Source organism: Atractosteus spatula, chromosome 26 (genome assembly GCF_055471065.1).
Source record: "Atractosteus spatula isolate fAtrSpa1 chromosome 26, fAtrSpa1.hap1, whole genome shotgun sequence".
In the NCBI taxonomy this organism is placed as follows: domain Eukaryota; kingdom Metazoa; phylum Chordata; class Actinopteri; order Semionotiformes; family Lepisosteidae; genus Atractosteus; species Atractosteus spatula.
The window spans coordinates 7,336,527-7,364,143 of record NC_142731.1 but is presented as its reverse complement, the minus strand read 5'-3'; the positions used below and the strand labels follow the sequence as shown (position 1 = coordinate 7,364,143).

At 44.4% G+C, this 27,617-nt stretch overlaps 1 protein-coding gene across 1 annotated transcript; it reads left to right on the top strand.

The window, feature by feature from the left end:
- Positions 1-2,451: 2,451 nt before the first annotated feature.
- Positions 2,452-27,321, top strand: samd14 (sterile alpha motif domain containing 14). The gene is made up of 9 exons (XM_088906513.1): positions 2,452-2,573; positions 13,512-13,669; positions 14,223-14,550; positions 15,987-16,074; positions 16,262-16,330; positions 16,877-17,036; positions 22,035-22,148; positions 23,157-23,312; positions 25,868-27,321. The coding sequence occupies exons 1-9, from the start codon at positions 2,534-2,536 to the stop codon at positions 26,021-26,023; spliced, it is 1,269 nt and encodes a 422-aa protein (XP_088762639.1). The 5' UTR covers positions 2,452-2,533; the 3' UTR covers positions 26,024-27,321.
- Positions 27,322-27,617: the final 296 nt, after the last annotated feature.

Genomic DNA, 27,617 nt, shown 5'->3' with positions numbered 1-27,617 from the left:
CACTCCTGCACTCCTCTTTCTCGCTCTGTTTTAGCTTGTTAGTTTTTTTTTCTCCTGACGAAGGGTTTTTTTCTTCCTCCGTTACAAAGTCTAGCTTTATTTTCAGTGTATTTTGGGGGGAGACTCTTCTAGGATTTTATTTTGTGTTTGCCCTCTCCCTCCACCCAGAACGCCTGTTAGGTGAATGTTAATAAGTGCTGCGATCTTTACCAGAAATATCTTCTTGTGCAGAGAGAAAATGCCGGCATGTGTGATCATGACTGTGTTTGCCGTGTCGTTCTCTGTGATGAAAGAGTCCCCCATCCCTCTAAACTAAGAACCCCGATGAATGTGATCTCGCTAAACTTGTCTGATGCCTCAAATGATGTCAGATCTCGTCTGGTTGCTTGTTGTGAAGCAGCAAACACTGTGTAATATTTGGTATGATGTGTAACCGGCTAAGGAACCCCATTCTTATTGTCTACTTGCACAGAGAGGTTTAGTCCGCAATCCCACAATGGGACAGTGTCTAGGTTTGGAGGCTGTCATTGCACTGTCCTGCACAGATAGATGTGTGTCATCCCTGTTTGCAGCTGAGCTGGCTGACACAGAAATGTCTATTACCAACTTTCCTAAAGCGAGCTCAGAGTTGGGCTCATTTTCATGTAGTCACTGGTAAACAGACGATAATATGATATGATCAGTCCCCGACTACACCTGTGGTTTGTGTGTAGACTCTACCCATGGATAATTGTCAGATGAGGTCTTCTGAGACAAGCAAGCTGATCTGCCCATTCTGTTTTTTCCATGTTTGAATATCTGTTTAATTGGCTAGGCTGTGCTCTGTGATTCTGCCTAACTCCTTATTCAGTTTCCAGACAGATGGAGAACAGAGAAATAAAGAGCTTCATTGAGTCCTGTTGTTTCACGCAGCATACATGTTTATTGCCAGAGGTCAGGCGCTGGACGAGGTATTTGTTACACGCATTGAGCCAGTTCCCCTAATACAGCATACTGCCTGTGTGCTCTGGGTCCTCTTCCCAGGTTTAATATACACATAGCTCATCCCTGTGGATGCAGAGGGCAAGGCTGCCTCCCATATTTCATTAATGTTTAACTTCAGCCAGTCCCTGGGCAGATCTACAGTACAGTGACTGAAATGGAGCTGGGTATATTCTGCATAGCTGGGCAGTACACTCACTGAGATACAGGGTGGCGGGGGGGGCTTTGCTTATAGACCACCCCCTCCATGAGTCAAACTTGAGCTCCATCTGTCATTCGGTCTTGTCTGTATTCAGCAGGTTCATACACAGCATACTGCCTGCAGGCAGGTGTGGCAGATGGCATTCTCCCCTGGTCTGCCCATCCACTCTTGGCACTAGGTGCTGTGTGCCTGCTTTATCAGTTTGTCCACTATGTATACTGTGTACATGTCTGTGAATGAGCTTTCCCAACCACAGGAAGACAGTCCATGCCTAGAACTGAGTGCTCTGGGTTTGGGTGCTTATTAGTAAGAAGATTACATTGAGATTTGTTTGCAAAACAATTCTCAACATAATATGTAGTTCTCCTAGGTATCTTGCCTGTAATGTTTTAAAATATTTCTTCACTGTAAGATCACAAGCTCAGCACAAGAGGGCTTTTTTCCACTTTTTGCTTTGCATTTGTCTACCTTGTCCTTATAATAATATTGGCCTTAGTCAAACCATTTGCTTCCCAGCCATTGGACAGTTACCCGAATTCCCAGAATAAGAATGATGTGAGCACTAAAGAGGAAGAGCATCGAGTGCTGGCTCTGCAGCGTCTATTTGCTTGTATGCTCTCCAGGTCATCATGAGAAATGAGATTTTGTTCTTAATTGACTCATCTGGTTAAATATAGGTTTATTATGCAGTAGTATCTTTTTGAAAGCAACCCTACCATAAATTGCTTTTGACTTGATGCAATACTCACAGTACACAAGTCTAGAAACATTACACCCCACAAAAATAATCTGCGTGAGCACACAAATATTAGACGGCATTAAAAAATAATAGGAATATATTGCAAGCAGACGTGCCAGGAGCACTCATGCCCAAAAAGCTTATTTCTGCTGCCTCCAGGATTAAAACCTGCTCTCTGGCCTTTTTTACAACCTCATCTAAAACAAGGCAAAGTCACCAACATGAGATTTTCTCAATATAAGAAGTCTTATTTGAAGTTTCCATAGTTTTGCACTGATCATGATCAAAACAGTTTTTTCATCAAGAATCTTGGTCTTCTTGCGTATCATTGGTCTGGTTGGTAAAGGTTTAAGTGGAAAATCAGACATCATTTAATGCTACTAGGATGTGTATTATTTTGGGCTTGTTTTTAATCTCTTCAGGTAAGTGTATATACACATGCACAGCAGATAGTTCAAAAGTGTGTTCAAAATGTTCTTCATATCTCATTTTTTATTGGGAGTGTTTCATCTTTGTTCTTTGATTTCAGGCATGGGCCTTCTGGGCACGTTCACTGGCCTCCTTCCTGTCTGACTGCCCTCACCTTTCTTTTTTCCAGTGCCAGCTGCACCATGTCTTCTGCACAGGGAGGGGAGTCAGAGAATGTCTTTGGTGAGTGCCCTGTTCCCTGTTCACCTGCCCTCTGCTCTGGGGCACCAGTAGCTGCATCCTTTTCACAGATCTTCGGGGGGAAAAAAAGCGCTATAGAATGATTGTATCCTTCAGGTGACATTAAGGCTAGGTTACATTTATAAATAACAGTAATTTGTGTTCAGTAGTAGAAGTGCACTGAAATCCGAGAACAGGAGGGAACTGCTTTACACAAAGGGTTGTTGGGGTTTGGAACAAGCTTTGATTTCTATCATGAAATAGCTGGAAGGGATCCTTTGATCAAATTACTGCTAGTTACTGTAGTTACTAGTTAGCTGCTAGGCAAGATGGACTGAATGGCTTCTTCTCATTTGTAACTTTCCTTCTTCTTCATTAAAGGTTTGACTTGAGGGGAACTGCAACACAATTTTTATATTTCGGGGTTGGAAAGAATCAGCATTGATGAGTCATTTCAAACCACAGTGAAAGTAAAATGTACACGTTAACTTGTAAAACCTCCAGTTTACATCACAACATAGCCAGAATTTCCAGGTATGTGCAGCGGCATGTTCTATGGTTCAGAATGAGGCAACAAAACTTCCTGTGACGTGATACAGCCCTGTAAAGAAGCAGGGCTGTTTTAATCCAATAGAAATATCGCTAATAACCTTTATGCGGTTTTGCCGACAAGCACCAGCTCGGCACGCGGATCACGTTGGAACATTTCCGAGGTGAAGTGTCTGCTGCACCACCTGTATTTACTCGCTCGTACATCACAGCACAGTAGTCGTTACAGTGACTAGCGAGCAGGAAGGGCCGCATCCAGGCCCTGGGTTTGTGACAATATGATGACTATGCAGTGCTTTAAATCACATTTCTATAACATCAATGAGCTGAGATTTAATAGCCAGTCTGCGAAGTTGGGACTGCAGTTGCCGTTTAATTCGAACCTTTCTGTCTTCGAGTTTCCATGTCTCCCTGGCTGTTCTGCTAAGCCTTGAGCATTGGAGGTGGGGATGGGGTCAGTTTCTTAAGACCCCGTTAGCATGCCGTTGTAGAGGAGACCCCCCTTAGCCTTTTCTGATTTTCTCCTGGCCCGGACTGAGGCTATCCTCTACTGAACCGGCATGTCACGAGAGAGCAGCGATCGCCCGAGCCGAGCTCCACCCTGCATCCAGCTACAACGGGACGAGTGTAGCATCGGCCGGGTTTGTCGCTGATGCTGGCTTTCCATTGCTGGTCAGTGGTGGCAGAAGGAAAGCCGGACACTTGTCCGGGGGGAAAACCCCCCACCCCCCAAAAAAAAATTGCAGATGCAAAATAAAAAGGTATCTCCCACACCTCGCCCTGCAGACACAGCAGCTTTGGCTCTGCCGGAAACTCCCAGGAACTTAGAAGCCATTCACCAGCTGCGGTGCTGCTGTTGCAGGGGCTGGGGTTTGCCTGAAGGAAGAGAAAACACCCTCCGTGGCACGATCGGCCACTTGGCAGGGATGTTCCCCTGTTGTGGAGGGAGCATCATGCAGCCCGTCTCCATTTTACTACCTTAGTCCTCAGGGAAGTCACTCACGAAAAGCAGCGAAGAGGGAGGCTGGGTAGGTGGGATAGGAGGGGGGCGGAAGAGCACGGGTAATTGTCTTGGTTGCTAACTCCTCCTGATTCATTTATGAGCTGTATAAAATCCAATAACGGGAGCGGAGGGGGGGCAGCCAGGGGGCAGTCAGTGTTTAATGGAAGCTGGTCTGGAGTCTGGATCCTGACGTGCAGAAGCAAGGCTACAGCTCATAAAAGCTCTGCGAGTCCCCATTCACCCCGTCTGCAAAGTGCTTTGCTGCTGACGAGGGTCAGATCCGTCAATGTTGTCGTCCTCAGTGTGGAAGTTTTTTCTGCTGGCAGGCCTTTTTGTTTTTATCCCATTTGGGTTCATTTGTTATAGTTAAGCAATGTCATGGAATGGTGTTTGCTGCCAAACCCCCCCCCGGCTGATCCCAAGAAAACGTAATATTTGCTGCCTAATGGTGCTCTCATGATTCATGTACAGATCAATAAGGACACGTCAGTGGAATGCCAATCAGCTAAGCTTTTGTAGGTATTGCACTTGCAGACTTGTGCTGCTTGATCCAGCGGTGTTTGGATTTCTGGTGGGGACTGTCTGTTCCTCCACACGTCTGTGAAGGTCTTGCAGGCGGCCCACCTGGCGTGGTGAAAGTGAGCGCCTGGTTTTGAGGCTTGCTGTAACGAAGCGTGCTGCAGTCGCAGCTCTGCACGGCCCCAGCAGCCTGGTGACGCAGCTGCCTGCTGACACCCGTGACGAAGGGTTTTGTTAGCGTCTTCGAATCCCTGTGGGTTGCCTTTTTTGAGAAGCTGTTGGTTGGTTGCTGCCTTTTTGTGAAGCTCGACAGCAGTTTCGATTTTGCAGTGAGCCGGCGTTAGCTGGGGCAGGAGAGGCCTCATCCTGGCGTGAAGCAATTTTCCGTGCCGTCAGATGCATGAATTCTGGGAAACAAGAAGAGAGGCTGAGGTAATCCTCTTGGCCGGTTCTGCCTGATTCCCTGTATTTCTGAACCTTTCTCTCACTTCCAGACCACGCTGTGTTGTCAGCTGGAGGCAGAGTGGGCTGTGGATAGATAGACTGCTTGGGGTTGGATATTTGTGCAGTGGCCTGTACATTGAAGCTTTAAGACTATTTGTCATCACTTGAGGAATGGTGGTAGTTTAGCACTGCTCTTAATGTACAGGACAATAGTTTCTTCTTCATGAACATGGCAGTCTAGCAGATAAAAACCCACTCTGTTACATTCAGATTGTAATCAGTTGTGTATGTATAGCAGGAATTTATCTGTGCAACAAGTTCACACAGCAAACGTTTATGTAGAAATAATCCTACAAAATAGTACAATACAAAAGTGCATTAAATGCATAAAATGCAATTTAAAGACTCTGAAAGTGTGAACAAGTGTGTCTGAGTGCAATGCATTAATACCCAAGAACATTTCCTTGATGCAGTGCACTGCAGAGTTTCTGACCTCAGCAGAGGAAACCCAGATTTGTAAACAGGCAGGAGCCTACGGTTTTGAAACTGTGGGCTTGTAGTTAAGGAGCAAGTCTTATCGCCATTCCTAGCACCTCATCTGCTGACAACAGAAATTTAAAATCAATCCCCAGTCTAAGTGGTAGTTTCAAACTGATAAAAAAACAACAACACAGAAGGGTCCACTTTCTGTTATTCTCCGGTCTGTTCAATATTTATCGTCGATGGCTCTGCATTAGTGTATTTAGTTTCTTGGCTCTTTCGGTGGTGGATGCGGGCAGGTTTTCCTTAGTTTACCCTTGTGTCACAGGTTAGCCATGCCGTTCTGGTGCTCCTGGTGGGGGCAGATATATCTGCTGAGGCGTCTGTGTAGGATGAAGAAGTGTGTGTTTTCTCCATAAATCTGTTATTTGTTTTAACCCTCTCCCATGAGCCTGCAGCTCAGGTCCAGTCCTCTCCATCAGCAGTAGCTGCTCAAGAGCCACTGATCACAAAATAAAAGCATTATGCTCCCCAATTTCAATGAGACCATTTTTAGACATGACCAGTCAAAGTTAAATGAAGCAGCTATACATATTTTATAGAGCTGCTTATATAGGATTTTTTTTTACCTTAATTAAAGATTGATTACCTGTATAAAAGTCATCCTGTAGCAATAATATGATTATCCAGAAAACTGTTAAGTGTAAGGGATATTATTTGTTAAATTGTAAATATCAACAAATTTTGAAGAGTTATATTCTTGATCAAGAAATATCTGTCAGTGAGCACTTCAAGGCTTTCCAAATGTTTATTCATCCTGGGAATAAAGATTTTCATGATTTTATTACAGATAAAGAGTGCCAATATGCCAGTGTGGCCTGGAATGACTGATTCTTTAGGATGTGCTGCAGTCGGTGTTCTTCATCTTGAAATAATGTTCTTTGGTTTAGGTTTGTTCAACTCTTTGATGTGCTTAAATAATCCTTTGTGATTCACACTGGCATACAGAATTCTGAGAAGAGAACAATAATAGGAAAACTGAGAGAGGATTGGCAGTGAATTTCTTATCATTGTGTGCGGTGTGTGAATGTCCAGGTGTGCTCGTGCTGTTCTTGCATGGCACCTGTATAGCCTGTGGTGCACAGATCGTCTTCAGACAGCATACTGTAGTCCCACTGCTCCTGGCAGCTCTCTCCTCTGGTTCTCGAGCCTCCCTGAAGCTGCAGTTCTAGACAAAGTCTTGTTAAAGAGACACATCCGACGGTGCTGTAAGGTGCAGTGACTGGAGAGAGAGAGAGAGGTCCCCTTTTCAACGTGTCTGTTGAAAGTTAAAATGTGCTGATGACCCCTGGCCAGGCCTAACCCTGACCTGCGGAGGCTGTATCTGATGGGGCCCTGTGCCCTGTGGATGGTGGGCCGGTTTGATCAGGGCGCCTGTGGGAGTGGGCAGAAGGGGGACGTCCCGCTGGCACTCTGCTGTCATGGCAGAGCAGAGCCGCATTTGCAGTTTGCCACGTGGCTCTGTCTTGCCTTGATGATCGCATGTCAGTGACTCCAGACGGTTCTCCTGCTTTATGGCTTGAAATCTCTGTAATTCATCATCGTGCTTCACAGGCACTCTGCTTCTCAAGGTCTGATTTGATTGCTTCTTTGTCTTCATCTCGCGCAAGTGAACGTTAACGCATGTTAGTTGCCTCTTTTGTCCTAAAAAACTTTAATTTTTTTTTTACAAATATAGAATTATAGAGAAGGTGGTGGAGCAGTGGGGAATGAATCCTAAAGATGCAGTAAAAAAATGCACACACCGATATATCCAAATGATCAGGAGTATTTTTTGTCAGCTCTCCATTTTGCTGGTTGCTTCTTAGCAACCCTGATTTATTGCATATGTACAGAATCCCCCTGGATCTCCCTGGTTCCATGAGGGACTAATGTGTCTTGATTCATCCATAAGTGTGATACAACATCTGCATACCTGCTCTGTATAATCTGCCTTTTGTAGACAAAGGGCCTTCTTATGTCTTCATGAAAAGATATTACAGTGTCTTTAGAGGACTTGATCTGTATTGAAAAAGCAGTAGTAAGGAACACTGGAGTTTTATGCTGTGATTTACTCTTACAATTCAGGAGGAGATCAAAGAGAGAATCTGTCAACACAACCTGGGCTCAGCAAGACATGCACACATGCATTTTTTTTTCCACCGAGTGCAATCTGGAAATGCGCCGATTAGCACAGCATGTAATGTATGACCTCGTGAATACTGAGGGAGAAATAATCACCAAACATGTTAAAGTAGCATGTGTTATTTAAAACTGACAGAAGATGCCGTATTGAGTGCAGATGTTGTTTGGGGTTATAATTATTTGTGTTCTCAACATTCAAAACAAAAGTGTAGAAGAAAAAAGTGCTATAATATGCTTTAAATATCTGTTTCCAGGCGTGTAACCTTGTCACAGCTATTCTTCTTCAGTTTGTGTCTTTGCTGCTCTGTGACCTTAATTAACTATAAGTAATTTTAGAATGCCAAAATCATAATACCCCTTGATGAGAAAAATGAAACATAAGACTGGCGGGCTTGTTGTATTTTGTGTATGCAATTCTGAAGAGCACTGTAATTCAGTAAAAAACATGAATTAGAAAGATGAAGCAATTCAAGTTGCTTTTTTTCTCTGCCTGGCAGCTCTTATGGAGCACAAAATTCTCCCTTCTGTTTCCACCTTATGGAGGAAATCCTCAGCAGGAGCTGATATGTCTGAGCCGGCCTCAACGTCTGCTACAAGAATAGGTACTTTTCTTGCCAGGCTGTGATCGTCTGCAGCGAGCCCCTGCTCTCTTCTGGCGAGGTTGCAAAGCTCAGAGCCCCAAGACTGAAACATTGATGGAAAAACTGCAAATATTGAGGTTTTCGTAACCATTTAGTTTTTTTTTTTTAAATCCACGTTCTGATAAATTTCTTCTGCTTCAAAGAAAACAAAGCGATCTCCTGGGATGTGTTTTTTAAGGATAGCAGCATCAGGTGCTGCAATAATAAGGACTTTCAAGCCCTTCCCTGTCTGTAAAAAGAATCAGAAGGAAGCCTTCAGCTGTCTCCTGTGTGAGCAATTAGAAGGCACAGGCAGAGTGTACGCTGTGCCTGTAGTGCAATTACTGCACCGGAAATGAGTGTTCTTTCTTGCTGATGAATAGCTACCCATTAGTCAGGCCTGTGATCTCCTAATACTGACATCTTAATAGCATCTCACTATACCCTCTCTGGTATCAGTGGGTCATAATCGATAGGAGTGGATTTGTGATGCTTGTCTTAGACGTGCGTGCGCGACTCTATGAGGATTCGTTTGTTGGTCGGTTTGTCCCCTAAAACATCACTTTCTCCCCGTGTGCGTGCCAGAGTTGCTTTACTTTATTTTGGATGTTTCGAAGCCAATGAAGGCTCTTGTGTTAGACTGTTCTGCAGATCCATTAGGGGAGTAAGTTGTGACAAGTGCCTATAAAAGCCACAAAGACAGCCATCACGGATATAATTTCATTTGGGGAATTGGATAGGAAATTGCCTTTTAGACCATTGGAACAGATAGCTTCTTTTGTCAAAGCGTCACATTGGTTGGGGATGGAAGGTGCAGCTGTTGCAGTTACTGCTTGGGTCTTCATTTCATTCATAATGTTGTCGGCCCAGTGATAAAAGAGGAACTAGACCAAAAGCTAAGCTACTGTAATTTGTGCTAGATGAAATCTGTCTCATTTGTCGAGCGTAACGCAGTGCTTACTATGAGAGGCAGACTGCAACGCCAATCCACAGCCCCAGCTAGTTCTGCCTGATGAATCTCAGCTGATGGCAGTGCTGTTTTGCATGGGGACTGAGCGCTGCTGATCGTGTGGACTTCCCTGACCATTGCCTGGGTTGCTGTAAATGAGCATGAGAGCAATAAGGAGTAAAGCACAAGAGCATAGATGCTTTTCTACACAAAGTTAGCATGTATTGTGCTAGTGCCTCGTTTGTGGTCCTTAATGCCTTCCACGACTGCAGCAAGCCGGGAAACTGAAGGTATGGGGCTGTCCTTCGGTGGGCTCTGCTTAACCTGAGATCTGGAGACCAAACCTGGCAGGAGGTAAAACGCTGATCAGTAAGGCCAAGTGCAGACTGATGGATCGATACAAGAGATCAACACAACAATTAACATTTCCTGTGTGATCGTTTGCTGTGGTGCATATATGGTTTGCCCAGCCATAGTCCTGTGGCTTGTGTGTTGGTTTATTCTGCCCCTCCATGCCTGACTAGCATTTTACTGTCTGCCAGTAAGGTCATGCAGTTATTAATAACTGTGTGTAAGGGTACTTGTGTATGGAGTTTTAATTACTGGTATATATATATTAAAAACACAAAGTTCAGCTAACTGAAATTGAATTATAGAAAATAATAATTTAGAACTAAATCTTTCTGACTTTTTTTATTGTGCATTTTTTTATAAAGCACAACTTCTCCCCCTTCCTGCAGCTAAAACATATAAAAACATATGGTGTGAGAATGAACACGTCTTGCAGTCCAGTGAGGGATTCATCAGATTAGTCACCCAGTGTGGGTCTGTAGTCTTTAAATACACAGGGTAGACTGCCATTTGCTTTCAAAGATTTTGGTTCAGCGACTGAAGAAACAGCGTTGCCTGCTTTCAAGTGCCGGAGAACTTTGTGGGTGGCGGACAGACACTGGGAGTGCGGACACCAGGATTAGTGCTGACTTTGAGGATTATCTGTACGAGACAGCCGTGGGTGGTTGGGACACTAGGAATCTGGCATAGGTTTAGTGTGGCTAGTTCTAAATTCTACAGGGAAGAAGTGGGACAAATGCTTTTTTATGATTTCCCAGGGCAGAGATGGTAACTTGTTTATTCGTTTTGTTACTGCACTGTTTTGAGGAGGAGTTTGTACTCTTCAGTTCTCTAGGGACAATGACATGGAAAAGTGGAATGCTTTGTGGATGTTTGCGATACTTGGCTAGATGCTGTAAGTCAGGGTTGACCCGCTCGGTTAATGGGAGGCTTGAGCCCCATTCAGAGTGAGTGACCAGGGGGCCGCTGCAAGGTGGCGATGGGCTGGAGGAGTGATGCTTGAGACGAATGTGAAAGGAGGCATTTGTGTTCGATATATAGAGCTCATTTCGTAATGATGAGGCTGTGTGAGATTGACTTGACTTATCCCTCCTGCACTTAACTGAATAACTTGCGCATCTTGTTTGTCTAAGTCTTTAGAAAGCAACAATGATTTGCCACAAATTCTTCTCCTGTTGAAAAATGCCTTCTGCCTTACTTTATCTCGGTTTTAACGGGTTTAGCTATTGAGTTGTGCAAAACTTGATCTCCTGTCTCTGTATCCCTAGGTCTTTGCCAGCTGAGAAAATATTGGTATTGCTATCATCTGACAGGGATATCTGATTAGATGTTTCTTCTTGTGTACAGAAATGCACAAGCTGTGATAACTCTATATAATGTAAGTAACTATATGATCAGACCCGCTGTTCAGCAAACACAGTCGTCCTCTCTGTGCTGAGCAACCTTCATTTATTATAAATCCGAGAAAAGGCGCAGGGAATAGCCGAGGTTCCGATACAAAGAGAGACATTTCCTCTGGGATTTTGTCTTGGCAGTGAAAAATGTATCCGCTGCTAGTGCTAGCTTTCCCCACTCTCGCCTGCTGCTCGATACTAACTGAATGGCTCGTCAGCCGAGAGACTTCAGTGTTGAAAGCAGGAAGCAAAGATAGAAACCCCGAGGTAGTTAATCCAACCCCCCCCTTAATTAACAAATCGTCAATCATCTTTTATGAAGAAGTCGGACAGGATCAAAAACAAACTTTTTTTCTCTTTCGCCAAATGGTATCTGGTGCTTTCAGTGGGGTTAGTTTGCACTCAGGGGTTGGGCTATGGAAGAGCTGCTGTAGCCTAGGTGCTGTAGGATCAGAGCATGTAACTAATAATAATTCCTTGGAATTACAGAGCACTTTCTATCCCAGGTTGCTTCACATATAGGAAGGCAATGCGAGCTAACTTTTTTTTACCTGCATCCCCACAGCAGATCAGGTGGAGAAAGGAGAAATTACTTCTCCTGTTTAACAAGGAGGAATTTATCCAGGACACTGGGAGCCGCCCCATGCTTACAGTCAGCTACGGGATCTTTAACATCATCTGAAGTACAGCACTTCGTCCCGATACAGTGTGTCTGGTCACTATTCTGGGGCAATAGTTTAGAAATTCTGGTCCATATCTAACAGGCCCAACTACTGGTCTACCAGTGCACATTCAGCTGCACTATGCAGATCCCAATACCGCCCAGGCCCGGCCTTGCTGATCCTCTGGGATCTACCGAGATCAGGCTATGGGGAAGAATTAGTGGTGTATGTTCCACAGTGAGCTGTAATGTCTGATGCTGCTTGTCTTGTCCTCTCCTATCTTGTCCATGTGTCCAAGTTCTCCCTTAATTATAATGAAGAAAGAATTGAATCAGTTGATCTGCGTGTCACCCAGATCAGTACTATAATTTGGTGATGGCACAGAGGGGAGTCGTACAGCATGATGCAAACCATACTGCTATTGCTTCCATACAAATATGCTTTTTAAATCACTTCTTTATCTTTTTCTCTCTCGTATTTTTCCTCCTTTCCTTTTTGGTGGTACTGTGCTAAGGATCCATGCCTTTGTCATGTTAGCTTATACCCGTTAGGTAGGGATACGACTATCCAATTTTCTCAAAAAAGGGGGAGAAAAACGTCTGATCAGTTAATGCAAACCGGGCTGCTCATCTCAGTTGTTTCTGTATTGTTTTCAGCTCGGTGAAAAGGGACAGCCCATTTTCTGAAAGAGGGAGAAATTTTTCACCCCTCTTTTTCTGTGGGTGGTTTATTCTGGATACTGACTCAATAAATCCATCAGTAAAAATGAACCTTAAAAAACCTACTCCCCGCCTTCCCATCCTCAGGCAGAGTAAGCGAGTGTGCAGCCCCTCAATCAAAGTGCCTTTGACACCAGGGAAGCGTAAGGACACAATCCACTGACTCGATTTCCAGTGGGGCAGACTGAGAGGGGTGGACTGGGCACTGGGCAGTAACAAGATGTGGCCTGTTTTCACAATAAGATCAACAGATCAAATCCAGGTCATACTGAATACTCTGAAAGCCAGTACACGGTGTTCATCCTCAGCTTCTTTTAAATCAATTTCTTCATTTATTTTGCTAGGAATTCACTACCACAACAGCTGTATGACTTAAGGAGAGAACAACAGGAGAAAGGCTTTTCACCGATCAGCCCAGGAAAGGCGCTGGGCCTGCTTAATGCCCACTTTTACCAGTATCCCACAAAAAGAACTTTTTTGAGCAGAGGTGTCTTATTTTACATCACTGCTGTCAAGAAGATCACTTTATTACCCTACTTGGCTATATTTCGCTAAATTTAATCACTGTACCTAATTAATTTTATTTTTAGTGATTACTTTGTCAATACTGGCTTAGTTTTAATTAATTTTTCAGCATTTTTGCCCTCTGCTGGTTGGCCATGTGACTAAAAGACACTGGTTCCCGATCATGGTCCTGGTGACCCACACACACCTGCTGGTTTGTGTTCCAGCCGAGCTCCGATTCACACAATCAAGGCCTTCTTTGACTTAATAATACTTAGATTAATCTGAACTGTTTCCAGCTCTTAAAAATTTTGGAGCTCTTCACCGTGTTGAGGTATTTTTTTAATGAAATAAAATCCCAAACTTGTGAGTTTGTGCACAAAGTGCAAATATCCCAGTGAAGCAACTTCTTGGCTCAAGTGGGGCCTCAGTCATCTCGCGGAGGAGGGGAGGAATGAAAGCCAGCAGGTGTGGAGGTCACCAGCACCAGGACTGGGAACCCCTGCTACAGTGTTCGCAGGACACGCTGTAACGTTTTCTCCTGCATTTCGTCGCCCCCCCAGATTTTAACGAGGCCATTCCGGAGACGGAGCTCCTGGACAGCAGTCTGCAGAAGGCCCGCGCCCAGCTGTCCGTCAAGTCCAGGAGGCACCGGCCCTCCCGCTCGCGCCTGCGGGACAGCGTCAGCTCCACCGAGGGCGACGAGAGCCTGGAGAGGAAGGTTCGCAAAGCCGCGCGCCCCTCAGAGGGACTGTCCTGGCGATCTCCATGGGCCATTTAGCCCACCCGGCTTGTTTCCATGTAGTGGCTTCTTTCATCATAGTTAGCAGCCGTTTGTTGATTGAAGCCAAGGTTTCTGCTTTAGCAAAGCAGCTGGGTGGCTTGCTCCACACTTCCACAACCCTTTGCGTAAAGTGACCTCTGTTCTTGGTTTTAAATTCACTTCCCTATACTTCCCACTTCTGTCTGCTGTTTGTTATTTTACAACTAAGCCACACTCACCCTAGTGCCACTCATAAACCTCTTGGCCCAGGAAAGTATTATTACAGTGTGGGTGTTATTCACTGTGGTCTAGTAGTCCACTTATGTCAAATAGTCCTGGCTCACAACTGCCTTATTTCAGCTTAACTTTGGAGAGATAAAAACAAATATGTTTTGAAGCTGCAATTGTTACTTTGTCATAAAATGCAAGCATTTTGTTTTAGTACTTCCCAATTTTCATTTAACCATTTTAGTGACCTCTGCTCTCTCTCGTCTGTGTGCGTGTGCTGCAGTCGTCGGACAGCCACGGCAGCCCGCTTCACAGCATGCGCTCGCCGCTGCACTCCGCGCTGCGCTCCTCGCCCTCTCCAGACTCCCTGCTGTCCTCCTCGCCCGTCCACCGGGGCCCGGCCTTCTCCTTCGACACCTCCGTGGTGCGCCGCAGCCTAGAGGAGGGCGAGACAGCGCCCCCTGCCTCCCGTGCCCGCTACCAGCAGCTGACCAACGCTTCGTCCCAGGAGGCCCTGGGCTCCACGCCCACCAGCTCGCCCTCCAAGTCCTGCCCCAGCTCCGACGGCTCACCCGTGTACATGCGCAGGGAGCGCCGCACGGAGAGCGAAGGTACGAGGCGTGCTGTGGGCACACCTCAAATCCCCGTTCTACACTTGTTTGAACCAGCTTCATCTGGTACAGGGTCACAAGGGAGATCCACCCTGGACGGCACCCCAGTCCATCACAGGGCACACACAGACAAACCACGCACTCACACCAGGGCCAATCTTCCCAGAAGCCAGTTAACGTACTGGTATGTCTTGGACTATGGGAGGACCCCAGAGCAATTGGTGAAAACCCACATGAACACACAGAGAACATGCTTGACAAAGATACCACCCCAATAGGAATATAAGATCACAAAAGAGAAGAGACCATTGGGCCATATCTAGCTTTTAGCAAATTGCTGAAAATGTAATCTGTTTCTCGAAATAGACTTTAACAAGAGGGGAGGTTAACTTTTTAAATTGCCACTACCCTTTGTGCAGAGAAGTGCCCTCCTACTGTCCTGACTGGAGAATCTCATCCAGCTGTTTCTTGAAAGAAGCTGGGGTGTGGACTTTAAAAGGGAGGCTTGGTAGAGTGATCCAGACCCCACAAAAAAAAAGTTAGCAAGTTTAAATTTATTTCTGAATGGGAAGGTATTATAATAATAATAATAATAATAATAAACTTTAATGTTTTTTTACAGTATTCAGCTGTTTGTCCATCCTGAAACCATAAATAATACTTATCGTGTGTACATCATAATTATTTCAGCACTGTGGTTAGCGTGTGCATAAACATATCAAATACTGCTGTAAGTCAGTGTTAGTGTACAAGAGAATTGTTACATTAACTTTCTCTTTTTCCACAGTTAACAGATAGTGTCTCCAGTGGACATTGTAGCATACATGACACAGGCTCTTTATCATCGTAGTAGAGGCAATGTAAACTGTTAGGTGTTGCAGTAGAGGCCGTGTGACCCTTAGTCCACATCACAGCAGGTGTCACATCTTGGTAGAGGTCACACAACCTTTTCTGTCAGGTTATGATGATTGTGTCACCAGCGGTAAGGGACCCTTGTCCTGACTCACACAACCACCCTTTGAAAACAGCTGGACACTGGGGCTTTCAGCTGTCTTGCTCTTTTCTCACTGCTCCCTTCCAGCTCACATTTGGAAACTCCAGTATAGTAGATGGGTTTAATTTCAATTTCACAGCATCTTTTTAGCTTTTATTTTCGTTATACCCTCTGGGAAGTGCAGACATGAAGGGTGCTATATAAGACTCTATTTGTATTGTATCATCCTGTCTGGATGAAACGCACAGAAGTGGCAACACTTTGTTAAATGTCAATATGTATTGGCTTGTACATTATGTGAGTGCTAGAGAACACATATTGAGCAGTGGAGAGTGTATTGCTGTGGGCTGCAGTTAATGCTGTGACATAGTTAAGTTTCCTGTATCCCATCAAAGGGATACTGGATTACCCTCGAGGTGTCATGGCTGTGCTGGTGTTTCAGATGACAGCCGGGACACTAGCCCTGCAGAACCCAGGAGCCCCACGGTCATCCTGGACAAGAAGACCAAGAGAAGATTCCTGGATCTGGGGTGAGCCACTCGATCAGGGTTAAGGGCAGAGACTCCTTGGTCTCTGCACTGCATGGACAAACACTGACTGGTACACTTAAAAATGGTGAATCCCCTGCACAAAAAAAAGGGCCAAAGTAACAGCAAGGTAGAGGTGATTAAAGATTAATTTCTGCAGGATTAGTCACCTTCTCCCTTCCTCCTACAGGGTCACACTGCGCCGCTCCTATGGGAAGGTCAGGAAGGAGAAGTCCAATAGGTTATCAGTGGGAAGCAGGTAAGATGCTTGGCACCCCAGCTCACGTCTCAGTGGCACCGCAGGAGCGGTACAGTCAATCCATGTGCACATAGTCGCTGTTTAATGGGCCTGCACGCTCATAGTTAAGTACTTTACAGGTGATTAACAGCAGCTACTACATAGAAAAGGACTTAGGATGGGTGTGCTTCATCACATCATGTACCTACTGGGAACTGATGGCAGCCGGTGACACATGCAGCTTATTTTTCAGTCTTGCAGTTATTGTCAATTCTATTATAATTTATTATATAGGTTTGGTTTTAGGGCTCAATAATTTCTATCCTTGCTAGCATTTAGATTTCCTTCCTACTTGTGCTCATCGATTTAAGTCCTACTTTGCTTATTTGCTTGTTTTTTTTATCATTTCCTAATGTTTTAAATAACCCATGATTTAGAGGGGGTCACCCCCTTTCCCAGTGTAGCCTAGTCAAGGCTGTCTTGCAGTACCCCTGCTCATGTTTCCACTCATTCACGTGCCACTGCTCCACTGCCCTGCCATGTATTCCCCCTGTGTGTCCCCTGCAGGGAGCCGTCGGAGAGCCCCTCCCGGTCCTCAGGGTCCCCGTTCGTGCCTTTCTCCTGGTTTACCGACAGCACAAAGGGGTCGGCCTCCTCCAGCAGTACCCCCTCCTGCTCCCCCAAGACCGCGTCCCAGAGCTGCAGCCCCCGCAAGTCCAACTCTCAGGTAGGCCACGGCGCACGCGCACCTGGAGGCATCTTGATCTTGGAGGCTCTTCTAACTTGCTTGCCCTGCTCCTATAAAGCTTGTAATAGCCCCAGATTTAGGGGCTGTAAATTATAGTCTGCGGCAAGACAAATTCCAGCAAGAATGGGCTAGAATCTGCACCAACGTACTGTAAAAGGCCAACAAGCTTGCAGTCTTAAATGGGGAAAAAAGGTGTGTGTTCCGAAACAGAAATCCAGCACAGTCCCTTTATGGCAGAGCGTATGTTTCAGTTATGCCTTCTGTGAGAATAAACCCAGAAGAACAGGGCATGTGGTAGGGCTACACTCTGGACGGGATGTATGGGATAATTCAGAGGGATTAATTTACCAAGCAAGCATGTCTCTAAGAGACGCAAGGAATCCCTTTTCAGAATTGAACCCTGGACTCCAGAGCTGTGGGACAGCGATGCTCACCTCCACACCACACCTTTTAACACTGCTTCTAAAATGTGCAAAAAAATACTGGACTCTATGTATAATAAGAATCATTTTATTTTATTTATTTTAAATTAAAACAAGAAGAGGAAGAAAATGTCAGAGCTATAAGCCTCCCTCTTCTTTTTCAGATGTTTCAAAAGCACATCTCTGTTCCCAGACGGCGCACAAACCCAATCTGTCAGCCTGCTTGTCTCTTGCCTAACGGGGGGGAAGAGCCGAGTCCTCGCTGTTTCCATAGGAGCAAAAAAAACTCAGGACCAGACACAGGAATGCAGGAGTGAAATGTCAGATATTCCCTTTAAAGTGCTACAGCACTTTGTGTCCATTGTAATTGCCGCAGTCTGATTAAACAGACACTGGCTTGAGGTATCGTGAAGACAATTACATAATTAGGTCTCAGCTTGTCTAATTGTATTTGGGGGTTGAACAATAACATTTAATGAACTGAGGGATTTGTTTGTTTTTATTCTGGAATTTAATAGCTTACAGCTGAGCAGATCTACATCACAATTAAGACAATTTTGTTTGCGATCCCCCCCCATCAAAAAGTAATTTGTGCCATGTGAAATTTCCATTTCCTGGCAATAAACACAAGCATACATTTGGAGGAAAACTAATAAGTTTTAGCTGCTCTTTGCCTTAATTACCAAATCCACCCGAGTTTAAAATCACCGGGATACTGAAAAAGTCAATTTCAGGTGTGAGCCAGTGGCATCAATACTCCAGCATCAACAGAAATGTCCTGAGAGCTGTCATGTAATAGTGCTGAAACTAAGTGCTCTGTAAGTGGGAATTCTGAAGCCAGTGCAATAGACTCCGCTTCAGTACTGAGACTCACAGATACAAAGCTGAGGGAGGCAGATTTAATTATGGGGATTTTAAGGGTAATTTAATGAAAGTCAGTCACGAGTCCAATACAGTTAACTCCACATGTTGAGGCAGATTGATGTCTGTGTTCCAGACATTGGTCAGCTCTTTTGGTTTACTTTTCAAACAACTGCAAATGTTAAACCAAGTCTGTCCTGACTTAACACAACACAACAGCCAGAAATATTAACCTGTACTTTACCTTTTCAGTTGGGAGCATTTGCTTTAAATGGCGTCTGGACCATGTTTGTAACCTGCCCATTCAGTTTAAACAACCGAATAAAAAAAAAATAGGTAAAGACACTTTTAACCAACAAACACTAAGCTGGCAAAACTATTAATTCTCTAGCACAGCAATAAAATATTTTAAACTAACACTTTAAGGAACAGAAGATTTATTTTACTTTTAAATTACTGGAAGTAGCTGTTGTTCTAGCAGCAGGAATAAAGTAGTTTTCTAAACAACAGCATGGGATTTTAAAGAAATCCTTTTCAATAAACCCCCCCCCCCCCCATACATAATTAGCATGTATAATTCTGTTCTATATTGTAAGATATTAATGATAGACCCATAAGATTATCAGAACAAATCCTGCCAGAGTTGCCTGAACTAGACCTGGGGTGAACAGTAGCCCCTGGTGTCTGGGAAGCTCTCACGCCACCAGGTTCAGGCTGGGTATTTTTGTGAGGCTGCTGCTCGTTAGCATGGCGTTATAAACGAGCGGGGCCGTGTGAGGGCTGCTGCTGACCCACTTTCGGTCCCACTGTTACCTTGGTAACTCCAGTGCCGGTGTTTGTGAGCGTGGGGGCTTGGGGTTCTGGGGTGAGGGCAGCAGGCCCTGGAGAGAAAACGAAGAGCAAAGCACACTTAGTTAAGTGGTCCTTAACTCGGGGTGCACACACAGGAAGGTAAATCATTGAGAACACACGTTATGCACAGGCATGCAAGTACAACTACTTTGTTTTACTAAACCTGAGTATTTTAAGGTAATCTTTTTTTTTCAAAGCATTTTTTCATGCATTGTTAATTTTATTGCAAAATTAAAATAGTCGGGTCTCATTATCCGACATAGCCAATCAACATGCTATATACTATGAGCGTGCGCATAGCTAAGGAGACGGTGCAGCCGCTAAAGCATACAGTATTTTATTTTTGTACTGTACATACAATGAATGTGTTTTATTGTTCCTACTGTATTTTCCCTTAATATAAATGTATTATTTGAGAAACATGACCAAGTGAGAAGAGAAAGTAGTTCTTTCAGTGAGAATCCGTCATAGCAAAGGGGCCAAGGCTCTCGAAGCAGCAATGGCTTTCGTTCAACAACAAGAGGAGACAACTCTAATGATGTTGTGTTACCCAGACGCTGGCGAGAGCTAGCCGCAAGGGAGAGAAGCACATCAGGGAAACAGATTCCAATCACTCCTTTTTTAAAATAATAACTAATGATAGTTCTATACTCTTATTTTAGTATTACAGTAGATTAATAAGCCAGATTTCAAACTTATACTGTGCTTCATTATCTGACATTTTCGATTATCCAACAATTCAACATATTATCGGTCCCGTTTAGGTTAAATAATTGGGTCTCTACTGTCCTTTCATTCCATAGTCTAAGCTTTAAAGAACTGACCTGCGTCAGTGCTGTTTAATCAGGGGCGCAGGCTGCAGTGATAGTGGATAACCACTGCGTTAAACAGAAGGGCAGGCCATGGCTAGCAGAGTGACCAGAAGAGTGCTTTAGTTCCTTGTCCCCTGTGCCAGATTCAAGTGCAGTGAGCCTAAACTGCCTCAAAGCAGGCAGAGTCACAGATCAGGCTACTAACAGGCAGTAGGTCTGGGCCACTACTTGTTCAGGACAAGCATAAATCCTTCCAGGCATCTCCGAGATGAACCTGTCTGGAAACGTCTGTGCGGCTGACTTAAATTCCATAGGGCACACGGATGCTCAGAGACAGACTTTTACAGAGATATTTTTTCTCCGGGGCGACTGCAAGTATATAAACTCACCCAGTACAGGATACTCTACAGTTCTGTGGACCTCATGGCTCTTCCAGGTGTTGGTCTTCATATGTGCACATCTGCAGGTTCACGTCATGCCTTGAGACCAGCCTTAAACAATTCCAAACTGATATGATCATTTATCACACACAAAAAAATACACCGCCGCACTTATAAGATCATTGGTTATTAAATAAAAAAAATACACATTTGTATGTATTGTAAGGATAAAAGGCATAATAATATCCCAGGATGCTATCATCAGCCCTTGGCTGCTAGATGGAAGGTGATCAGTCCTGTGCTAATGTGCTGTGCTGTAAGGTGAGCGGCTCTGCTCCTAATGTAAAACCATTTGTTGTGTTTACGGATTAGAGGTGTCCTCTTAGCCTCGATCTACAAAGCAATTAAAACCTCCCATGAAAACAGGTCCATTAAATGTTCCCTAGCAGTGTAGCAAAATAGCTTTCTAATAAGCCTGCATTAGGAAAAACACCTCTGCTGGTTGTGCACAGTTGAAACACAGGTTTTTATTATACACATGGGTGCCCGTAAGAAATACGAGCACAGAGGACGAGGGATGGATGTGGACACGTGTCCCTAGTTGTTTGTGCAGAGTGTAACTGCATACCAGGTGCTTTAATTTGAAACCACTAGTGTGGTTCCAGGTTAAGTTCTTTATAAGGCCAGTGTTTTGGTCTTGGCTGGTTTTAATTATTTTAGACCCATCGCCTATGAAGAATCCCACGATAGCTCTCATTCAGCCCAGCATTAATTAGCACCTGATATTCAGATGTTAAGAATATGCATAGACATACGAAGGATACCAACGCAAAAACAGCAGATCGAAGTTGAACTTCCACCCCATCCTGCCTCAAATGGTCAGTCCCATGGCCTGTGGACTGTTCTGTTTAATCAAGCTGGCTTTGCTCCTCCATAATGGGAGAGATTAAACACGATATGTGATGACCAAGGTCAGCATGGCTTGTGTGGGATAGCTGGTCCCACAGAGACTGCAGATTCCTTGTGCTTCCATACCCTCCCTAGGATTTGGGAATGCAGATAAGCCCGGTGGTCCAGTGGGACACTTTGGATCAGCCGCAGCAGTGACTGTCAGCTATCATGCGGTCCCTCCCCCAGTCTTTGATCTGCTTAGGAAGCCGTCAGCAAAGCTCGGAGAGCAGCTGAAGCCGTCTTCATTTTTCACTTTTGATTTTAGATGTTTGAAATAATTGGTCCCTGGCTCAGCTGAATTATAGCCGCGAGTTGTTTGAAAGTTGTTTAGAAGGATCTTTTATCTGAAGCAAAAACAAAAAGATTCCTTGGCACAACTGGAACAGCAATATCATAAAACTAAACACCACTGAAATGCACTGAGCTGGACTGTAACATAGTGTACTGTGATGTTCTTGTAGGTGTGTGGTATATGTGCTACAGGAAAATGTACTTGACAGCAGCACCAGGTTGTGTGTGATGCACAAGGCCAAGCTGCTGTATTAATGCCTTTCGCATGCTTGGGGTTGTGTTGAGTGCACACTAGCTAAATGGAGGAGCTATTAAATATAATATGGAGCTCTGCTTACCGCATGGCTGTCCAGTGATTACATTAGGTCTCATGATATCGGTTAATGGCTTTTGCCTCCCCACCGACAGGAGTCCACCTTAAGTGATGACTTCTGTCCCCGGAGTCCTCGCGTGTCCAGTGGGTCAATGGCTGACTCCAAATCCTCGCACCCATACCAGACACTCTCCCAGTCATCTGACGAGGTGAGTCAGAGCTGAATTTCAGCAGAGGCTTAAAGACCTGTGTTTCAGCAGGCAAAAAAAAAACATTAATACTCAATGTGATGAGAACATCATAAGTGCACCGAGAACACGAGAACAGCACAACTCCTTGTGTACTATACATTAAAACTGGGTTCATTTAATTGTACATCTCTGAGCCTTTTTAAAGTTTGATTATGAGCATTGCAACTTTGTGAACTAAACTAAGGTTTTTTTTTTAAATGTACAAGAATATGGGCAGCCTTTTTTACAAAATATCTTAACAGCAGGTTTGAAATGAGTTAAACTCCTTCTGCCTAGTGAATAATCATGCCCTCTGAAAAGCCAAGTGTGTCAGACACGGTTGCACAATGATTGAGAAATCAATTACTTCCAGTAAACTAACTCCCTGTGTTAATCAGCCATGCAGTGTGCTGGAGGATTAGTGGTTTAAGGACTTATACAGCTGAGTGCCAGTGGCTCTGCCCTCACCTTCACTGACTGAACACCAGGCCCATGGGCTGCGTCTCCCAGAAAGTGTAGAACCCATCTCTTGTCTGCAAGGAACACATCGCAGATTAATTAGTCAGCAGGCTGCCTTGCTCATCACCCCCCTTAACCGGGAAAAGGCTTTGCAAATCACTGCTTTGCTCTGCCAGCACTGAGTGCAATCAAGAAAATACCAGTATGTGTGGGGGGGTGACATTTTAGTTCCCCTCCAGCCTCGCCAGGACCATTCCCTACGTTCCTCATGCATCTTGCATTTGTACATGCGAGTCATTCTTTTTCTAGTTACAGAAAAATGAAAAGAATGGGACCTGCGTTATAATTTTACACTTACATGTTACATTGCACGCACATTTTTTTGCTTTCAAGGGCAGTGCATTAAGTGAGTGGTGGTGGCCAGACTCTGATATTTCCCTTCGAATGGGGCACTGTGAGGCGGCTCGGTATAGAGCATGGTGCAGGGACCACTGAAGATGAACCCCATTTTTGACCTGTGCCCCCCAGCTCCTGGACGAGCCTCTGTGCCTGGTGTCGACCTGGAGCACTCAGCAGGTGTGCCAGTGGCTGAAGGGCCTGAACATGGAGCAGTACATCCCCGAGTTCACTGCCAGGGACGTCGATGGGGAGCAGCTGCTCCAGCTGGATGGGAGCAAGCTAAAGGTGAGTGGGCACGGGATCGGGATCGAGGCTGAGGCCAGAGCCCCGTCATACTGAAATGAGCACACACTCTGCACTGTAGCTATTGGCCGGAGGCACCGCAGTCCATTACCCCTCCCTTCCACAGGGGTCCAAAATTTGCACAGCAGCTCCGCGCCTGTGGTTGTGTTTTTGCATCAAGCCCCCACGTGGTGGCACATGGCCACACTACCCGCATCCAGTGTGTTGGTGCCTGCTCCATTTCGTGTTTGGGATTTTCTTCCCAGTTGTATGTTGTATCCATGCTGTCTTATTTCAGTAAGGTGGGGCTCTTTCTGTTGCGATTAAGGCAACCCCATTTTGTGATGACAAAGAAATGTTTATAATTCGTTATATTGTATTTTATTGTATCGATCGCAGTAAAACATGAGCAGTTTCACTGTTCCAAAGCTACCAGAGTCTACCTTTTATGAAACTCACTAAAAATGCACTTATTAGCAATGTCTGCACACAGGGGCAGGGGTGAAGGTCAGGTTTAAGCACAGTATAGTGCTGAGGAGGGTAGTGTAGAGTTATTTTTTGTGATTGATGTTAGGGATTTGTCTTAGGCTAAGGGATGGATGGAGGCTGATCACTTTTAGTGTCTGAAATAAGATTTAATAAATCCTACTTAGATTTGGGTCTAAAAGTGACCATTTGCAAGATCTATCGAGATTAAATCTCCAGTCCTGATTAACCGACAAAAAAATATTCCCCTATAATAGACTATTCTACACAGTATTTCAGTGTCTAGCAGTATTGTTGTCTTCCTTTTAGCATTAACATGCCAATTCATAGTACAGTTAAGAGTACAGCTCAGAAACGGCTCAGCTTTGCTCCAGTTCAGGCCACAGCTGCACAACAAATTCTTTGTCATGAGCAGAGAAAAAGCACGGACCTCTGTAGGGATTGTTTTGTATTACAGCTTGAGAATTGGCCTTTCTGTGGGTTGAAGCACTGAGATGAATGCAAAACGTGTGGCTCGATGCCAGACTGGATGTTGTACAGTTTGATAATGGGGCAGGTCGGAGAAACACACAGCTGCCAACAGCTGCAAGATAGTGGGACTGCTGACTTGCTTTCTTAGGCATTTCAGGATCTGTTTTCAAGTACAATGTCAGGATTGTATTAGTGACCTCCACAAAACCCCTGCAGTTACTCTTATTTACAATTTCATGCACTGCAATACAATCTTGATGTAGTTCCATAGTGCCATCTACTGGAAGAAAAAGAGCAACTTTGGAATGTGCAGCAACAAGCCAAATTTCTTACTGTTAGAGCTGTGTGTTATTCTGAATCTCATTGAATCTCCACACTGCAAGGTGCCCATGCTCAATAATTACATTCTGAACGACCTGTCATTTGTGTCTTGGAGGTTACATGCTAGCAGGCTATACCTGAACTGCCTTACACAAAGTTAGAGAGGGAAAATAGACATGATAGAGCTTTTTAAGACATTCTCAGGCTGAAACTTTCTAAAACCCCATCTAGTTGCTTAATTGCACCCTTAATTAATTGGGACTGAATACATGTTTTTGTTTTAAGCATCATAACAGGTTGCAAGTTTGCAGGTTACTTGCAAACAATTCACAGTAGATGTGTAAGCCTTTGCAAGCCACTGGGGTGACAAGGATATGGATTGGGGAGCCTTGAGCTCACGCATTTGTGACACCCATGGGATATGCAAAGGCTCATTCAATGCGGAGAAGTAAAGAAAAAAAACATTTCAGCTGTGAGGCCTTCTTCAGGGGGGTTTTACCTTTTGGCATGGAATGACCTGTTCCCTTTGCAGCCTATACATGCCGATGCAGCTCTCTACCCAAACCTATCCATGGGATATTATCCATAGAGCATTAGTCTTAGTGCTGTGAAAGCAATTCTATACTTGGTAGATACTTTATGATCACTGACATGATATATGATTAGTTCCAGCACATGGTTCAACTAATAGGCTAGAAAAGGATAGAGACAGTATCCTTCTTTTTCATCAAATATCCTTTTACTTGCAAGTGAATGAGGGATAATTGTGGCCAAACTCAAAATCAGAGTAAGAAATATGTCTGACTTGAAAATACCCTGCCTAATTAGTCAAATGTTTCTGGTAACCTACCTCACTTTCTGGTGAAGTGCTCCTGTAGTACAACTTCTCCATCATGCTGAGCAGGTGAATGTAATTCTGCAATTTAAACACAGGACAGCCAATTCAGCTCAGAACTTTCTTGTGTAGCACTAAGAAATACTTAATATTCCTTTGTTGATTTAAAGGAAAATACAAAAGCTGAAATACTAGAAAACTGCTACCATGTAGTGCTGCCACTGATTTGCTAGGGTTGCAGTCTTAAGGTCAGCGGCACTCCTGCTAATTAATCAGCAAACCAGACAAACGGGTTGAGTGTTGGCAGTGCTTGCAAGGGGGGCTATAGACCTTCTGCTGATCGTGAATCAGTCATTTCTGAGTGGGGCTGTGCAGCTGTCCAGCGGGACACGTGAGGGACTAACGCAGCTGGGTCTGATGTGTGCTCTGTCCCGTCTGCACTCAGGGCCTGGGGGTCACCAGCTCCTCGGACCGCAGCGCGCTGAAGCGCCGCCTGAAGGACATGCACACGGCCGCCGAGAAAGAGCGCAAGGCCCTGGACAAACTGGAGAGGCAGAAGGAGAAACAGCGCAAGAAGGACCAGGAGCAGCGCAAGAGCTAGGACCACAGGGGGGCGCCCTTTCCCCCGGACTTGATGGAAAGAGCAGGAGACGGGACAACAGAATGAGCAAAAGCGTTCCTTCTGCACATATAAAACATCCTAAAAGTACAATGAAGGCCAAATACCTGCAGTTCATTGGTTATGATTAGGGAAAAAAAGTTTTAATTTTTCTTGTTTTTACACTCTGCATAAAAAGAAAACTTTTAAACCTTTGTGTTGTTGGTATAATTTTGATCTTGTTCAGCAAAAGTGGAATAAAACCTCTATGTATGGGGTGAGACAGCTGTGTGTTCCAGGCCTCCCCCTTGCACCAGAGTCCAGTGTGATTGCCTGGAGGACAGTGTGGAGCCATCAGGAGGGGAGCTGCCACACGTTCAGAAGCACAGACACATGCGGGGGGGGGTTGGCTGAAACTGACTGACAAGGATCTGGCTTATTAACCTTGGTGATTTCCTGTGAACTCCTGCTAAAGGAGAGCTGGTATTTTCTCCTGTCCACGTGATACTGTATCCCTCGCCCACCCCAAAGTTTACGGGATCCTCTAAAACTCCCCAAAGTATCCATTATTCAAACACAAGACGAAGCAGAATGCACAGTAACGCTTAAAAAAAAAAGCTTTGACAATAATGTTTCCGTTTCCTCATCTTGGACATCCAGTTGCCAACGACCAATAGAGCAGTCTGCTTTTGCTGCAGATGAGACTTCCATTGTAATGACACTGTGGGTAATCATTTGCTGTGCAATACAGATAGTTTGCTCCAGAAATGAAAGGACGCAAACCTTATATTTGAAAAGTTCTATAATGCATAGTTTACTGTATGTTTAATTAACTTAGGTTTTTTTTTCTCTTATGAATTGAGCTGCACCCTTCAGGAATATATTCATCCATGTATTTCAGCTGTTTTGTGTCCATTTTTAAATCTGGACCACACCTGTGTATGTAATGTCTTACAATCCTGATTTAACTTGAATAAAAGACAACATTACAAGAAATGGGTCTGTATAGCCACTGGTCAAAACCTACACCCTCAGGAAGGATGTTGACAGCTTACAACAGTTATGAAGTCTAAAGGCAACAGAGCCAGTTCAGCTAGGCTGAAGATCATTTTACCTTGCAGTATTTATTACATGGCCCGATCTGGCCTCTCATTCATACCTCCCCAGGCTATGAATTACGAGTGGAACAAACTCTTTTCAGGTGTTTGTGTGTTTTTGCTTTCATTGTATGCAAATCAGATGTATAAGACATGTTTATCTCCTCAAAATATCAATGCCAATTAAAAGACATTTATCAAGAATTGCAGTGCTCTGTGTCATTGTGTGGCAAATCTGGAACTATATTCGCACCTTGGTTCCTAATTTTGAGGACAGGTTCTAAAACTGTGCAAAGCTGGTCTTTTCAGCATTACTAAATAACACCTGCCACATTTTAAATCTATGTTGTATATTGCATAAGCAAATGCGCCATACAGGAAAATGTACATGTATGCCAGAAACACTAGTTACAGAACTCACCTGAGCATCAGAAGGAACATCACTTTATGCATGCACATTTTTAGAAAAAATAAAACACAGTCAATAAAGGGATAATGAT

Bases quoted from the DNA above. Each gene is read 5' to 3' on its own strand.
- samd14 (XM_088906513.1), top strand. From the start codon at position 2,534: ATGTCTTCTGCACAGGGAGGGGAGTCAGAGAATGTCTTTG. The intron at 16,331-16,876 runs GTAAGATGCTTG...TGTCCCCTGCAG, and splicing joins AGGTTATCAGTGGGAAGCAG to GGAGCCGTCGGAGAGCCCCT. The intron at 22,149-23,156 runs GTGAGTCAGAGC...TGTGCCCCCCAG, and splicing joins TCTCCCAGTCATCTGACGAG to CTCCTGGACGAGCCTCTGTG.